General features: G+C 36.5%; 1 protein-coding gene across 1 annotated transcript; it reads left to right on the top strand.

Annotated features, from left to right (window-relative positions):
* Window positions 1-14,621: 14,621 nt before the first annotated feature.
* On the top strand, window positions 14,622-16,268 carry LOC107473865 (uncharacterized). The gene is made up of 4 exons (XM_021135171.2): window positions 14,622-14,810; window positions 15,086-15,271; window positions 15,915-16,041; window positions 16,195-16,268. The coding sequence occupies exons 1-4, from the start codon at window positions 14,622-14,624 to the stop codon at window positions 16,266-16,268; spliced, it is 576 nt and encodes a 191-aa protein (XP_020990830.1).
* Window positions 16,269-16,700: the final 432 nt, after the last annotated feature.

Below are 16,700 nucleotides of genomic sequence, written 5' to 3' on the forward strand. Positions count from 1 at the left end.
TAGGCTAGAACTGATAGCGGCATTCAAGAGAATCCGGAAGGTCTAACCTTGTCTGTGGTATTCTGAGTAGGATTCAATGATTGAATGACTGTGACGTGCTTCAAACTCCTGAGGGCGGGGCGTTAGTGACAGACGCAAAAGAATTACTGGATTCTATTCCGGCCTGATTGAGAACCGACAGATGATTAGCCGTGCTGTGACAGAGCATAGGAACGTTTTCACTGAGAGGATGGGAGGTAGCCACTGACAACAGTGAAACCCTTGCATAAGCTTGCCATGGAAAGGAGTAAGAAGGATTGGATGAAGACAGTAGGAAAGCAGAGAGACGGAAGGGACAAAGCATCTCCATTCGCTTATCTGAAGTTCTCACCAATGAATTGCATAAATATCTCTATCTTTATCTTTATGTTTTATTCATCATCTATACCCATTCGAGTCTGCCTGACTAAGATTTACAAGATGACCATAGCTTGCTTCATACCAACAATCTCTGTGGGATCGACCCATACTCGCGTAAGGTTTATTACTTGGACGACCCAGTACACTTGCTGGTTAGTTGTGCGAAGTTGTGATACAGAGTTGAGATTGCAATGAGCGTACCATGTTGATGGCGCCATTGATGATCACAATTTCGTCCACCAGTGGCTGAGGACAGTGACCCACTTCACCGTTTCTGTGGAAGGATTAGGGCTCATAAATGTGAAAGATTGCGGGTTTGGGTGAAACGACACCATTTTAGGGTGGGAGGACTAATATGTCGTATTTTGAAAAGCTACACATTTTAGAGTGAGAGGACTAATATGACCTGTTTTGAAAAGCTACATGCCACGTGTGCTCCCGTAACGGCTAGATCAGTGCCACGGAGCCACGTCAGCGTTTTTCGTTGAGTCCAACAGAGTCACTTCAACGGAGGGGTCAATTTGTCTACATTTTGGAAGGGTCAGGGACATGAATGTATTTTCCAATCCTTGGGGACGAAAATGTCTGCGAAAAAAAGGTTAGGGACCTATTTGTCCTTTACTCTTATTTTAAATATTAGTAGAGGGTTAATATTTTCAGCAGATGAATCATTACATAAAAATGATAGTAGAAGGCTAGTGCTTCTAACAGATGGAACCTTGCCTGAAAATGGTGGTGGAGGGCCAGTATTTCCAGAAGAAATAGGAAACATTTTCACAAAGTCAAGAATGAAAGCAGATCTTTCTTGTTTTGAAGTCAATTTTTTTTAAGAAAGTGATAGGATGACTTATCGAAAAGGAGAAGTCATGTATTTCTACTTTTTCAAAAAACTGTGAATTAACTTTTTAAAAAATTAAAACTTTTTTTTAAATGATGTCAAACATGTGTATTGTGTTTTTTTATAATTCAAAAGCAAAAAACAAATAGCTTCTACTGTTTTCAATTGGGCTCTTACTCCTTGTTGACGGGCTTTTATTTTCTTAAAAAAAATGCCCGTAACTAGTTTTTATACATGGTTAGTGATAAAGTGAAATACAAAAAGTTTTTCAAAAGATATAAATATATTTTTGTTATATTTTTTAAATTGTTACCTGTTAAACCATAAATGATTTTATTTATAGGTTTAAATAAGTTTTTTATCCTTATAAATTATCTATCTTTTGCATAGTTCTAAAAGTTGAACTAAATCTATCGGCTCAATTGGATTAATTGAAAATTGGTTGCCATTTCCTAGACCAATCTAATTGACTTCATAAATTATTGGTCAAAAAACTGGTCGAGACAGTTAACTGGCGAACTGTAGGAACTAATCGGTTTTTTTAGAGGGTTTTTGATTAAGTATTACTGATGAATGGATTTTTGTGTGGTAAAGAATTTCACAATAAATTCTTGTTGCGAGTATAGTTTCTAAACCAACAAAGAATCCTTTCATACAAAAATTTGGTTGTCACAAGTACAAACCCCTAATAAAACTAATAACCGAAGTATTTAAACCTCGGGTCATTTCTCAAGGAATTACACGGAAGTGTGTTACTATTGGTTATGGAAAAGTATATTTTTGGGATTTTTGAGAAAGGAAACAAGAAAAGTAAATTGCAAGGGGATTTAAATGATAAAACGGTCTTGGCAAGGTTTGGTGGTCAAGGATCTCTATCCTTATCACTAACCACAACATGAGAATTGGCAATGATCAATCCCATTAAATCATCCTCTAATTAGTAGTAAAGGAAAGTTAAATGAGCTATATCAATCCAAGTCCATAAGTCCTAGCTCTCCACCAATTCAATTAGTGAGAACTAGAGTTAATGCCTCCAATCATCAATTACTTGGACATTAGTAACTCAAGAGTTCCTAAGTTACCTTACCAATCCAAGAACATAAAATCTACTCTAACATCCTTCCAAGCATTTTATCAAACACTTGGTAGGTACAAAATAAAAGCATAGAAAATTAATAAGAGAATATTAAATCTAAACAACTAATTGCAAACAGATGAAGAGAGAAGCAATAAACATGAAATACTTCAAATTGCATTAAAAGGGAAATTGAATCTAAAATGAAGAGTTCATAAACCAAATTAGCAAAATAAGGAAATCACAAAGACAACTAGATAACTAGAGTGCTAGAATAGTAGAATGTAGAAGAGAAACTAAATTAAAGGAACAATGAACCTAGATTTGAGAAGAAATAAATCTAAAACTAAGATAAACCCTAAAAACTAGAGAGAGGAGCCTCTCTTTCTAGAAACTACATCTAAAACCTAAATTGTTAATAGTGATTGAATCCCCAATGCTGCTCCACTTCCAGCCTCTAATCTGTGTTTTTCTGATATGCTGAACTTTCGCACGATCCACGCGTACGCGTGATGCACGTGTGTGCATTTTTAAACGCAAGGCAACTATGGCAAATTTTATATCATTTCGAAGCCCCAGATGTTAGCTTTCCAACGCAACTAGAGCCGCCTCATTTGAGCCTCTGTAGCTCAAGTTATGATCGATTGAGGGCGAAGAGGTCAGGGCTGACAGCATTAGCAATTCCTTCAATTTCTTGTATTTCTTCCACTTTTGCATGCTTCTGTTCCATCCTCTAAGCCATTCCTGCCCTATAAACCCCAAAATCACTTAACATACATATCAAGGCATCGAATGGTAATAAGAGAGGATTAAAATTAGCAAATTTAAGGCCAAAGAAGCATGTTTTCAATCATAGCACAGAATCAGGAATGAAAATGTAAAACATGCGAATTCAATGAATAAGTGTGAGATTAGTGGATAAATCCACTCAATTAAGCACAAGATAAACCGTAAAATAGAGGTTCATCTATCTCCCCACACTTAAACATTAGCATGCCCTCATGCTAAGCTCAAGAGAACCTATAAGAGAATGAAGAAGAATGGTAGAATATATGAAATGCAACCTATCTATATGAATGCAACTAAATGTGAAATGCTTTCACCTACTTGGTTAAAAATAGATAAACCTTTTCAAGAATAAATATGAATTGGATTTCACTAATTCAAATTATAAAAATGAAGTACAAATAGACTTGCAAGAAGAAGATAGCTCATGAAAGCCGGGAACGAAGAATTGAGCATCGAACCCTCACCGGAATTGTATACACTCTAATCACTCAAGTGTTTAAGGGTCGATTCTCTAAATTCTCTACTAATCTTGCTCTCTAAGGCTTGCTCTTATTCTACCAATCAACAAATAATTTGATGCACAAATACACATATCAAGAGGTCTTTTAAGGGTTGTAATGGGGTTAGGGTCAAGGTAGGATTGTATTTGGTCAAGTAGACTAAAATCTGAATCCTTGATTAACCTAAACTTACCACCTAACCTAAGACAATCCATGTAATTACAATGCAAAATCCAACTGCCCATTAACTGTGTTTACTACATATTCATGCATTCCAATTTTGAGTACAGCACATATGCATTGCTATCACCATATACTTTGGGGCATTTTGTCCCCTTTTTATTATTTGCTCTTTTTCTTTTCTTTTTCCCCTTTTTTTCTTTTGTTTTTCTCAGTGTATATGACTAAATTATTGAATGCAATAATATGTGCTCAACTATTATTTTGCACATTTTCACAAGAATATACAACACTCAATTCTCAAACCGAATATTTTCAATCCCAATTTCCCCACACTTAATTCGTGAGCACTCTCACTATTCTAAGCTAACCAAGGATTCAAATTAGGGACATTATTGTTTTTCGCTTAGAGTTAGTGATGAGCTAAAGTAAAGAACAAATGGGTAAAATAGGCTCAACTTTGGTTTGCAAAGGATAATGAAAAGGTAAAGGCCATATGGGTATGTAAGCTCAGTGAAAGAAGGCCTCAATCATGTAAGTGTATGCATACACCAAATAATGGAAATATAGAATTAAGCAAGGCAAAGATCACAATTATAGAGAGAACAACACACACCAAAACAAAATATTGGTTGATAAAATGCAACCAATCGAATAGGCTCAAAATCTCACTGGTTTTGTGTGTTCGAGCTCTAAACCATGTTCCAAAATAAAATTTCCTCAAACAAGTTTAACAAAAATTTAATTCAAATTAGTGAAATGCTATAAAATAATTTCTTGGAAAAGAGTTCATCACTTCAACCAAGCAGTGGTAGAATATGCATGAAATCAAACAAACATGCAAATGCAGCAACTAATTTAACAAAGAAAATATAAACATTGGTGTTGAGACAGAAAAGTAACTAACCCACGGAGATCGGTATCGACCTCCCCACACTTAAAGATTGTACCGTCCTCGGTGCATGCTGAGATGTGCAAGTGGACGGGTTGCTACAACTGATGCTTTTCACCCAAGGTTGTACAGATGGACTTGTTGGTTGCCCCATTAAGAAGCTTTCCCTTACCCTTCTCGGTGGCCATCCTGAAAGAAGAGAAAAAGGAAGAAAAGTAACCTAGAAACAAAGATAGGAAAACAAATAGAAAATGGGTGGGTTGATGCCAAATAATGAGGATCTCAACTACATGGTAGCTACAACATGCAAGTGAGAAAACAGTAGAAGCAAATGGCATATGAATAGTGCAAAAATTGCAATAATGGGGGAGAGAGTGTGGGTAATGAAAGATAATAGAAGTGCATATCAATGCAAATAGGATACAAGTATTATAAAAATTAGAATTGACTTATAATTAATAACACCCAACAGTTTAAAACAAGTCACGAAGCACCAAAATAATTCAAGAAAAGATGCAATAGTTGAATAAGAACATTTAACACCAATGGTAAAAGAAGAAATTAGAAAAGGAGATAAAAATATGAATAAAATTAAAATGCAATGAAGGAAAGTATGCAAATGCAGTACGTAAAAGGGAATAAAAGAGAATAAGGATGAGAAGAACGTGAGAAGAAAGAATTAGGATTGAGAGAAAATTAGGATTTGGGAGGAGGGTTTGAAATCTGGGCGGCGCGCTGGTTTAGTGATGCGGCGCATGCGACGCGCATGCGTACAGCACGCGGACGTGTGGGGCACGATAGGATGAAGGGACGCGTAAGCTTCCAGTGCGCGGACGCGTGCCTCAGGTTGTGCCAGTCGCGCGAGTCCAGCCTCGCGCACGCACAACTCTCTGTTCGTTGCGCGCTGGGGTCAAAGTTGCACGCGTGGATGGGCAAGTGTTAAAATGGATGTGCACGCGTCAGGGACGCGTACGCGTGAGTGAATATGTGCCTCTAGCACAGTACCAGCCCCAGATCAGCACAACTCTCTGGTCAAACACAGATTTACGCCGATTTTCTCATGCACGCGGACGCGCCATAGACGCGTACGCGTGGGTCGCCAAAAGTGGAAACGACGCGCACACGTACGGTAGGCGTACGCGTGGGCTTGATTGTGCCTATAGCACGTTTCTCGCCCAGCTCCCGCGCCATTCTCTATTCAATCCACCATATTTCGCATTCATAGAGGACGCGTACGCGTACTAAGCGCTTGCGCGTCGAATGCCTCTTTTTTTTATGCAGAATGCAAGTGATGATGCAAAATGTATGCATGACACTGATAAAATTAAAACAAAATAAAACTAAGAAAGAAAAGGAACGATCATATCATGGTGGGTTGTCTTCCACATAGCACTTTTAGTTATTGTCCTTAAGTTGGATATTTGGTGAGCTCCTGGTCATGGTGGCTTGTGCTTCTACTGATCCTTGAATCCCCACCAATGTTTGTAATTCCAATAGCCTCCGAGGTCCCAAACTAGGTGCATACAACCTTCAAGCAAGTTAAAGCAAGTGACAAGTTCCCAAGAGTGTTGATTGTTGGAATGAATTTTGAGGTCCCAAACCTTGCTTTTACACCCGTCTTCTTGTTGATCATCATTTCTCCACTTGGGTGGTAAGCAGGATGATTTCTTATTGAAGCGTCCAAACAACTTCCTAAACCCATTCAATTGAGCTCTACACCAATCCTTGCACTTCAATTTGGAGCATGCAACCATATCGAACCTTGCCTGACAATGCCTACCACCAACCATCTCCCCTTTACTCTTAAAGCCACAAAGAGCTCGAAGTTGACCATCCGTCTCAAGTAAAACATATTCAAGTGGGAAAGTAAAGGTTAAGGATAAGAATTTTACCCACTTGAATGTTGTATTGGATGGTGATGGCTTTGGGAGAGGTGTTTCTAATGATCTTGCAAGCTCCACTCCCTTGTATTCTTTCTTGACAACTTCCACCTTTTTGCAGGTTTCTTAAATTTCAACCTCTTTCTCTTGGTAGCTTTCTTCCAATTCAATCTCTTCATCATTGCTTACCAAGGGCATGGGAGGTTGTGCCTTCTTTCTCTTTAATCTCCATCTCTTGATCAACTTCTTCAAAGTCTTCAACCATGATATGCCTTGAAGGTTGTACACCCTCCTCAACATCAATTTCAAACGTCGTGGAAGGAGGCTCTATGACTTGTCTTTCCCATGGAGGTTCCGCATCTTCTAAGTCTTCAACCACTTCCTCTTCTTTGATAATTTCGGCCTTCTCCACTTGCTCTAATATAAAATCAAACTCCTCCTTGATGTCACTTAGTGTAGAGTTGTCTTCAATGATGGAGCTTCTCTCTTGTTCAACCTTCACTAATTCGTCAACTACTTCATCTTCAAGGGTCTCTCCTACCTCCACCTTTTGGGCCTCCTCTTGCTTCTCTTGAAGTATGTGTGTGTGAAACTGATCCATTACGTCCCTAAGATGATCTCTTCGCTATTGTTCCGGGTCAGTAGTACCATTGGGATCATGTTGCTCTTGGATTGATGGATATGGGTATTCTTGCACGGAGGGTGGTGGTGCACTAAAGCTTGAGGGTTGAATAGTGCAGGTAGAGGGCTGGTCCATGCGGGATATAAGATTTTGGATTTTAGAGGTGAGACCAATGAGAGTAGAGATAAGTGTGGTTGGAAGCTCTCTTTGCCCTTGGCGAATAACACTAAAGGTATCACCTATGGGAGCTTGGGGTGTATAGGAGGGTTCATTTGTTGGGAGAAAAGGCTCATAATATGGAGATGGTTCTTCTTGATAAGGGTGTGGAGATGGTGTATATTGAGGTGGTGGTTCTTGGGAGTAATTATGTTGGAATGGGGGTGGTTCTAAGTATGGCTCATAAGGCTCTTGGTATGGTGGGTAAGGATTAGGGTCATATGGGGGTGTGTGGTGGTAAGGGACTTGTGAGTATGGTGGTTCAAAATTATGTTGAGGAGGGGGTTCATAGGCATATGGTGGTGGTTGTTGATGCTCACCATAGCCATTATCTTGGTATGTCTCTTGGATGGGTGAAGAGAGAGACTTTTGCGTGGTCTAGAATTCAGAATAAATTCCTGTTGCAAGTATAGCTTCTAAACCAACAAAAGTCCTTTCTTACAAATGTTTTGGTTGTCACAAGTAACAAACCCCTGAATAAATTGATAACCAAAATATTTAAACCTCGGGTCGTCTTCTCAAGAAACTGCAGGGAGGTATGTTCTTATTATTGGTTATGAGTTTTGTAAACCGGGGTTTTGAAGGTAAGGAGAGAGAGTAATTTAAATGAAAATTAAAATGAATAAATAACTGTAAAATAAACTCTTGGCAAGATATGAGAAATTAGAAGTCCTATCCTAGTTATCCTTATTAATGGTGATGAGAATTGAGTTTTAATCCCACTTAGTTAGCCTTTACTAAAGCAAAGGAAGGTCAAGTGACTAATTAGTTTGATCCTCAGGTCCTAGTCAATTCCTAAGAAAGAACTAGAGTTATTGGAGTTTAATTCAATTAGCAAAAATAATAATTATCGATCACGTTGAGTTTGACAACTCATGAATTACCAATTACTTAACCAAGGCCAAAAGGGGAAAAGTAAACTTACTCGAATAAAAATGTCTTCAGATTGGAAGCAACAGCAATATAAATGAAAGAAAGCAATCATAAACTGAAATACCTCAAATAACATTTATTAAGAGAATCATATGTAACATGGAAGAGTTCATAAATTAAATTGACAAAGTAATTAAAAAGGGAACATTGAACCTTATAAAGAGTTGGAATACTAACTTGAAATAATAAGAAATCCTAATCCTAAAACCTGAGAGAGAGGAGAGAACTTCTCTCTCTAAAAACTACATCTTAAACTATGAAAAGTGAATAATTGAAGACCTCCTTCTGAATGGATGCATTCCCCCACTTTATAACCTCTAATTTGTGCTTTCTGGACTTGGATCTGGGCCAAAAAGGGCTTCAGAAATCGCTGGGAGCGTTTTCTGTAATTTCTGGTGCGTGACGTCTGTCACGCGTCTACGTGGGTCACGCGGTCGCGTCATCTGGAGTTTTCCTTGTCACACGTTTGCTTCGGTCATGCGTCCGTGTCATCTGTGTTCTGCTTAAGGTGCGCGTCCGCGTCAGTCACGCGTTCGCGTCGCTGCCTTTTTGCGCTGGGTATGCGGCCGCGTCGTCCATGCATTCGCGTCGATGCCAGTTTCTTCAAAAACTCCATTTTGTGCTTTCCTTCCATTTTTGTATGTTTCCTTTCCATCCTTTAAGTCATTCCTGCCTTTAGAATATCTGAAACTACTTAACACACAAATCACGGCATCGAATGGTAATAAAGGGTAATTAAAATAAATAATTTTAAATCATAGGAAACATGTATTTCACATATATCACATAATAAGGAAGGGAAAGTAAAACCATGCAATTTACATGAATAAGTGGGTGAAGGTTTGAATAAATCTCTTGAATTGAGCATAATATATATTATAAAATATGGGTTTATCGATGGGTGCTTGGTCATAGTATGTTGGTGGAGGTTGGTGCCATGAAGGTTGTCCGTAAGCTTGAGGCTCCTCCCACCTTTGATTGTCCCATCCTTTATGCATGTTCGCAATGTAATCTCCATTTCCTACAACAAAATTAGAACCAAACTCATAGCCAAAGTTGTGAGAATTCATAGTAGCAAATAAAACAAAAACTAATGAAATAAGTCCTAAAACTAACAAAAACTAACAAACAAGTAAAAAGCAACTATTTACAATAACCAATAATAAGGCACACGTTTGCATTTCTCCGGCAACGGCGCCATTTTGATGAACGGATTTTTGTGTGGTAAAGAATTTCACAATAAATTCTCGTTGCGAGTATAGTTTCTAAACCAACAAAGAATCCTTTCATACAAAAATTTGATTGTCACAAGTACAAACCCCTAATAAAACTAATAACCGAAGTATTTAAACCTCGGGTCGTCTCTCAAGGAATTGCAGGGAAGTGTGTTACTATTAGTTATGGAAAAGTATATTTTTGGGATTTTTGAGAAGGGAAACAAGAAAAGTAAATTGCAAGGGGATTTAAATGATAAAACGGTCTTGGCAAGGTTTGGTGGTCAAGGATCTCTATCCTTATCACTAACCACAACATGAGAATGGGCAAGGATCAATCCCATTAAATAATCCTCTAACTAGTAGTAAAGGAAAATTAAATGAGCTATATCAATCCAAGTCCATAAGTCCTAGCTCTCCACCAATTCAATTAGTGAGAACTAGAGTTAATGGCTCCAATCATCAATTACTTGGACATTAGTAACTCAAGAATTTCTAAGTTACCTTACCAAGCCAAGAACATAAAATCTACCCTAACATCCTTCCAAGAATTTTATCAAACACTTGGTAGGTACAAAATAAAAGTATAGAAAATTAATAAGAGAATATTAAATCTAAACAACCAATTGCAAATAGATGAAGAGAGAAACAATAAACATGAAATACTTCAAATTGCATTAAAAGGAAAATTGAATCTAACATGAAGAATTCATAAACCAAATTAGCAAAATAAGGAAATCACAAAGACAACTAGATAACTAGAGTGCTAGAATAGTAGAATGTAGAAGAGAAACTAAATTAAAGGAACATTGAACCTGGATTTGAGAAGAAACAAATCTAAAACTAAGATAAACCCTAAAACCTCGAGAGAGGAGCCTCTCTCTCTAGAAACTACATCTAAAATCTAAATTGTGAATAATGATTGAATCTCCAATTCTGTTCCACTCCTAGCCTCTAATCTGTATTTTTCGGGCTTGAAATTGGGCCAAAAACAGCCCAGAAATCGCCCCCACCAATTTCTGATACGCTGAACTTTTGCACGATCCATGTGTACGTATGATGCACGCGTGCGCATCCTTAAACTCCAGGAAAATATGGCAAATTTTATATCATTTCGAAGCTCCGGATGTTAGCTTTCCAACGCAACTAGAACCGTTTCATTTGGATCTCTGTAGCTCAAGTTATGATCGATTGAGTGCAAAGAGGTCAGGGTTGACAGCATTAGCAATTCCTTCAATTTCTTGTATTCCTTCCAATTTTGCATGCTTCCTTTCCATCCTCTAAGCCTTTCCTGCCCTTTAAACCCTGAAATCACTTAACACACATATCAAGGCATCGAATGGTAATAAGAGAGGATTAAAATTAGCAAATTTAAGGCCAAAGAAGCATGTTTTCAATTATAACACAGAATCAGGAATGAAAATGTAAAACATGCGAATTCAATGAATAAGTGTGAGATTAGTGGATAAAATCCACTCAATTAAGCCCAAGATGAACCGTAAAATATAGGTTTATCAATTACTCTTCAAAACAGCAACGTTTTACTTTTTTTAAAAACCCTAAAACCCATGACCCCCATGCCCCAACGCAGCAGTCGCACTCTCACCCCTCTCCTCTCTGAAATTTTGAAATTGGAAGAACAATAAACTCAAAAAAGAATCCTAGCCACCTAGTCCAGCCGCCCACAGCCACCTCAGCCACCGCAGCCGCCGCAATTCGGCAGCCTCGTCGCATGTACAGGAATCGCAGGTTGAAGCTCCGTCGCCATCTCAGGAGCTGTGTCGCCATCGTAAGAAGCTCCGTCGCCGTCCTACGAAGCTGTGTCGCCGTCATAAGAAGCTCCCTCGCCGTCGTGTGGAAGCTCCGTAGCCGTCGCCGTCTCCTCTGTTCGAGCTCGCTCTCTTTGTGTTCGCTGTCTCCGCTGTCGTCGCCGTCATTCCCCCCTCCCCTTCCACCTGCCTGCTGGTAAGCAGTAAGCACTGTGACTTGGAATTATTTTTGTCGGTTTTAGTGTTTTACTGTTGTTTGAAATAGATTTGTTGAGTAGCTAAATTTTGTTTATTGAGTTGATTTTGTTTGCTAGAGTTAATTTTGTTCATGATTCTGTCAAATTTGTTTGCTGGGTTAATTTTGTTCATGATTTTTGTGAACTGGATTTTGCTAATTTTGTTCATGATTCTGTCAAATTTGTTTGCTGAGTTAATTTTGTTTGCTTGAATTAATTTTGTTCATGATTCTACAATGTTGGATCATATTATATATGGTAATTTTTTAATTTGTAAAAATTAGATGGTATTATTAATATTGTATGTTATGAAATTTGAAACTCTCTTCTTTTTGATAAAATATTTTGCGAGGTTAATGTAAGTATGAAAAAATAAAGATATGTTAAACGTAAACATTAAGTGATTTAATTTTATTTATAGAAATGAAGTTATCTTTTCTCCATCTACTACCACAAGATAATTTGAGTCTTATATGTCTAACATAAACACATCAATTATGGGTTCAAAACTTCAAATAATAGTATAATTGCTTAAGAAATTAATAAAAAAAAATTGTATAGACATGAATATAATAATGAAAATGTGTACATGCCTTCGTTATGCATTTAGCATTGTCTACAATGCACATTATCCTACTATCTGCCAAAGAAAGTGCCTTGTTTGATATTATGTCCATGATTTCCTTTTTCTCCATTTTTGCAACAAGATTTGGATCAAACTTCGCAAAAACTTCTCTGTGCCAAACACACAATAATAATCTAATTACTATATATACCCATATGTATTTTTAATTTTTTACCCACTAGGTGTGTTCTGGTTGTTTTTAGTTATGAATTTTGATGTTTAAAGTTGTTGTGAATTTTTAATATTAAATTATGAATAATTTATTATATAAAATTGTGAAATTTTAAATTTTATTAAGTTAGAAATTATTAAATTAATTAAACCACTTGAACCCTGGTCGAACCAATAAATTATTAAACCAATGATTTTACCTGTTTATTGACCGGTCCGATTTTCGCAACCTTGATTTTTTGTTTAGTCCTTAAAAATATCACTGAAAAAGATATTTTAACAAACAAGAAAAGAAAAAATATTTTTAAATATTTGCGTTTTAAAATAAAAAAATATAATTAAAAAACTAGATGTTTTCTTCAAAAACCCTACAAGAACCCTAATACCACAGCATGTGTTGCAAAACACCATAACTAACTCGACAAGGGTGCTTTCTCTTCTTTCTCCTACTCTCCCAATCGGCTTTTTGATGCGTGAGCATCTTTCCTATCTTTTCCTAGTGAATTTGCATTTAAATTATTGAGTTTAATCAAGAATTAATTATCTTTTAGCCACTATGGATGCTACTTTGAGTCTTGTGCAATTCTGTTTATTTTAGGTAGCATTCAGCTAGATTTGATGGAGTTTCTGCAGAAGAAGAGATGAAGGCGAATGATGTTGTCAACCCTGACCTCTCTGCACTCAAACCTAAATAACTTGAGCTACAGAGGTCCAATGGACATGATTTTAATGGTGTTAGAAAACTAACTTCGAGAGCTTTCCAACGATATATGATAGTCCATACTTCTTCTCTGAACTCGCTGCCAAGGCTGCACCTAACTTGAGGTTTCTCAAGTTACGCGCAAGACACAACAACAATACGCGAGATTGGTCCTGCCCACTTCAAGTTAGGCGCACTAAAGCCCAAGTTAGGCAAAGCTTCACTCAACTAAACTCCAATTCATGCTGCCAAGCCCAAGTTAGGCGTGGATCCTAGTGAAGCCAAGTGGTCCCCATCCATCAATTGAAGATTTGCTGATTGCTATAATTAATTCTAATTTAAATTCAAATTTTAAAAATAGGAAAAGATATTATTTTAGTTTTAAAGATAGATTTTAAATTTATTAGGATTAGTTATAAAAGGGGGAAACTTTCCTTCCCTAGGGGATTCAGATCCATCAGATTGGAACTCAGTACATTTTACCTGAATCCTTATTTTCTCCTTTCTATGAGCAACTAAACCTCAATTGTTAATGTTAAGAGCTCTATCTATTGTATGTATTGATTTTATTATTTCTCTATTTTAATTCATATCTTGATTTATATTTAAGAATTGTTTTCATTCTTTATTTTATGAATTTGGGTGGAATGGAAGTATGACCCTCTTTCTATTTGAGTTCTTCTATAACTTGGAAAAGCTCTTTACTTGAACAACAGCTTGAAAAAAAATTCTCCTAAATTTTAATTATCTGGATTTAACGGGATATGTAACATATAATCCTTTTATTTTTGGGTAATTAGAGTTTTTGTGGCATATAAATTGGAATTTGATCATCACCCTCTAAAATCCATCAAGAACCTGGAGATTCAAATGGGTCAATTAGCCACAAAAGTTAATGAAATTGATCAGAGAACCACTAATAGCCTTCCTGGTAACACAATTCCAAATCCAAGAGAGGAATGCAAGGCTATCACCGTAATAAGTGAACAAGTGGCAAGTACGGAAGCACAAGTTATGCAGGAAACCAGAGCCTCTATTAGAAACTTAGAGGTGCTAGTGGGCCAACTGAGCAAGCAAATACTTGAGAGATCTGCAAGTACATTTCAAGGGTTAATCTGTGGTTAGAAATAACCGCACCACGGTGACTTAACAGCAATTATAGGTTCTTCTCTCTTCATTTCCGCTCTCTGACTCTGCTTTCTTTTCCCTTTCAGAATCTCGTCCTCTGTTTAATGTTTCTCCTTATTTGGGTTTCTTCTTCTTCTTCCTGTTTGTGTTGGCTGTTCACTGGTGATTAAGTTTAATTAGGATTTGACGATGTTAACTGCATGTTATGTTTTACTTTTACTTAGACTATGGAGGCGATTATGATGATGAATGGTTCTGACAGTATACGATTTCTTGTTTTTTAACATTTGTATATGTCATATATAGATACAGAATGATGTTTCGTGTGTTTGTCCAAATAGCTCTTGATAACGTGCCATCTTGCATGTTGAATAGTTGATACTTGTTATGATACTGGTGTTTATTGTGGATGAACTTTGATGTGATGCAGTTATAAATTTATTTAGTTTCAGCAATGTTGTCATCATCCAAAGACGAGTCAATGTCCAAGATGGAAGAACAAGAGAATCAGAATAAAGAAATGAAGCATGAAAATGGAGTGCTTGATTACATAATGAGCTTGAAAAGTGTGCCAACAAAACTCCCTCCACATCTTGAGCTTCTCAGGACCCGGGTCCACTGCAACAACGATGCTCCTCAGCATGTAAAACCTTGCTATCTCTATGTTCATTTTTTATTTTAGTCTGTTTTTTTCTTATTGTTCTCTCAAATCCAGTTTGTAATTTTATTATTTTGGAATTTGTGTTCTGTGTTTGTATGATAGGTGTTAATGAGTTTCAATGAAAACTTGTAGTTTTTTTTCAGCTTATTTCACATTTTGAGTGATTAAGTAATAAGTATATGCTGGTTCTAAATTTTCTTTTCTTTTTTTTTTATCGGTTGCTTGCTATTTATGTTTTCCTATGTTGATGTTTGTAGACAGATACCATACAGTATTCTGGTGCTTATCCAGCATTAGGTGTTGATAATAGCTTGCGATTAGATAATTTCAGTCAAAATTTCAAAGTTGAAGTGAAGCGGCTCACAGATGATGACATAGAGTTTGATATGATTGGTATTGATCATTCACTTGCCAATGCATTTCGAAGAATCCTTATAGCAGAGGTGAAATGTTTATTTAATACTTTCCACAATATTTATAATCAGTATGTCAGACTTGTTTATCTTAAATATTGCATCATTTATAGTCCATTTTGAAGTTCTTTGGTACATTTGGTTGGAATAAAAGGGTCCTTAATGATTCTTTTTTAATGCTGTTGATGTCCTCTCTAGTCGATATTAAGAGGGATTTGCATCCATTGTTACATAGTGTACCCATGTAGGTCTTAGCTAACTCTCTCATATTTATTTGTGGATTTCATATCCTCATCTTTATGCTATCTCCTCAATGAAATTTCTTTTTCTAATACAAAAAGTATTTATTTAATTTTTTTCATAATCTCATAGCCAAATATTACGTTCAAAGAGTTGAAGGATGAATTCCAAATGCTTATTGTTTCTCTTTTTTCTTGGTTGATGATGTCAAAAACAGGGATATGTTACTTTGCTTTGATGCTTTAGCCAAACAAAAATTTCTTTGATAAAATGTGGACCAGAATTACCCCTAGGAGTGTATAACATCTTCTGGCTGTGTTATTTTCACCTTGATGTGTTGGCCTTTCATATTGTCTTTCTCTCCAATTTTATGTTTTGCCAATAATAGTTTGATGGAGATTATCAAATTCTGACGTGATGGTTATAAATTTAGGTACCAACAATGGCTATTGAAAGATTTTACATTGCAAACAATACATTACTTATACAAGATGAAGTTCTATCCCATAGATTAGGCCTCATACCAATCAGTGCTGATCCCAGGCTATTTGAATATCCAGGTCTAATTTCTATGTTGTCACCAAATTTGTTTTTGATTACGTAAATATCTTTCTTGTGTGATAGATAAAATTCTATATAGGTTGTTTTGCCGTTTGTGTAGATCTCGTAATATGGCAGACTTGAATTTGTCTCCTTTTTTTGGTTGTGAATAGATAATGCTGGGGATAATAGGAATGAAAAGAATACCATTGTCTTCAAACTACATGTTGCTTGCTATAAAGGATAGCCACGTATGACCGGTAAACGAGTCTGGCTCTTGCTTGATATTCAAATGTTGCATTTAATTTTATTTGGCTATTTTAACTTTAATCATATTAGCAATCTTTCTTGTTTGATGATGTTACAAAATGCAGCGAGATCAGATCAACTAAAGTGGTTACCTAATGGGAGTGAGTGATAAACCCATATTTTATGATGTATTTCATGCTCAATTTAAGTGATTTATTCAATCCTTCACCCACTTATCCATGTAAATTGTATGGTTTTACTTTCCCTTTCTTATTATGTGATATATGTGAAAAACATGTTTCCTATGCTTTAAAAATATCAATTTTAATTACCCTTTATTACCATTCGATGCCGTGATTTGTGTGTTAAGTATTTTAGATCTCTTAAGGCAGGAATGGCTTAGAGGATAGAAAGGAAACATACAAAAATG

The sequence above is a fragment of the Arachis duranensis genome, chromosome 2, assembly GCF_000817695.3.
Source record: "Arachis duranensis cultivar V14167 chromosome 2, aradu.V14167.gnm2.J7QH, whole genome shotgun sequence".
In the NCBI taxonomy this organism is placed as follows: domain Eukaryota; kingdom Viridiplantae; phylum Streptophyta; class Magnoliopsida; order Fabales; family Fabaceae; genus Arachis; species Arachis duranensis.

Excerpts from the sequence above, each read along its gene's own strand:
- LOC107473865 (XM_021135171.2), top strand. The coding sequence starts at position 14,622 with ATGTTGTCATCATCCAAAGACGAGTCAATGTCCAAGATGGAAGAACAA. Across the intron at positions 15,272-15,914 it reads GAAGAATCCTTATAGCAGAG|GTACCAACAATGGCTATTGA; the intron begins GTGAAATGTTTA and ends TTATAAATTTAG. Across the intron at positions 16,042-16,194 it reads CAGGCTATTTGAATATCCAG|ATAATGCTGGGGATAATAGG; the intron begins GTCTAATTTCTA and ends GGTTGTGAATAG.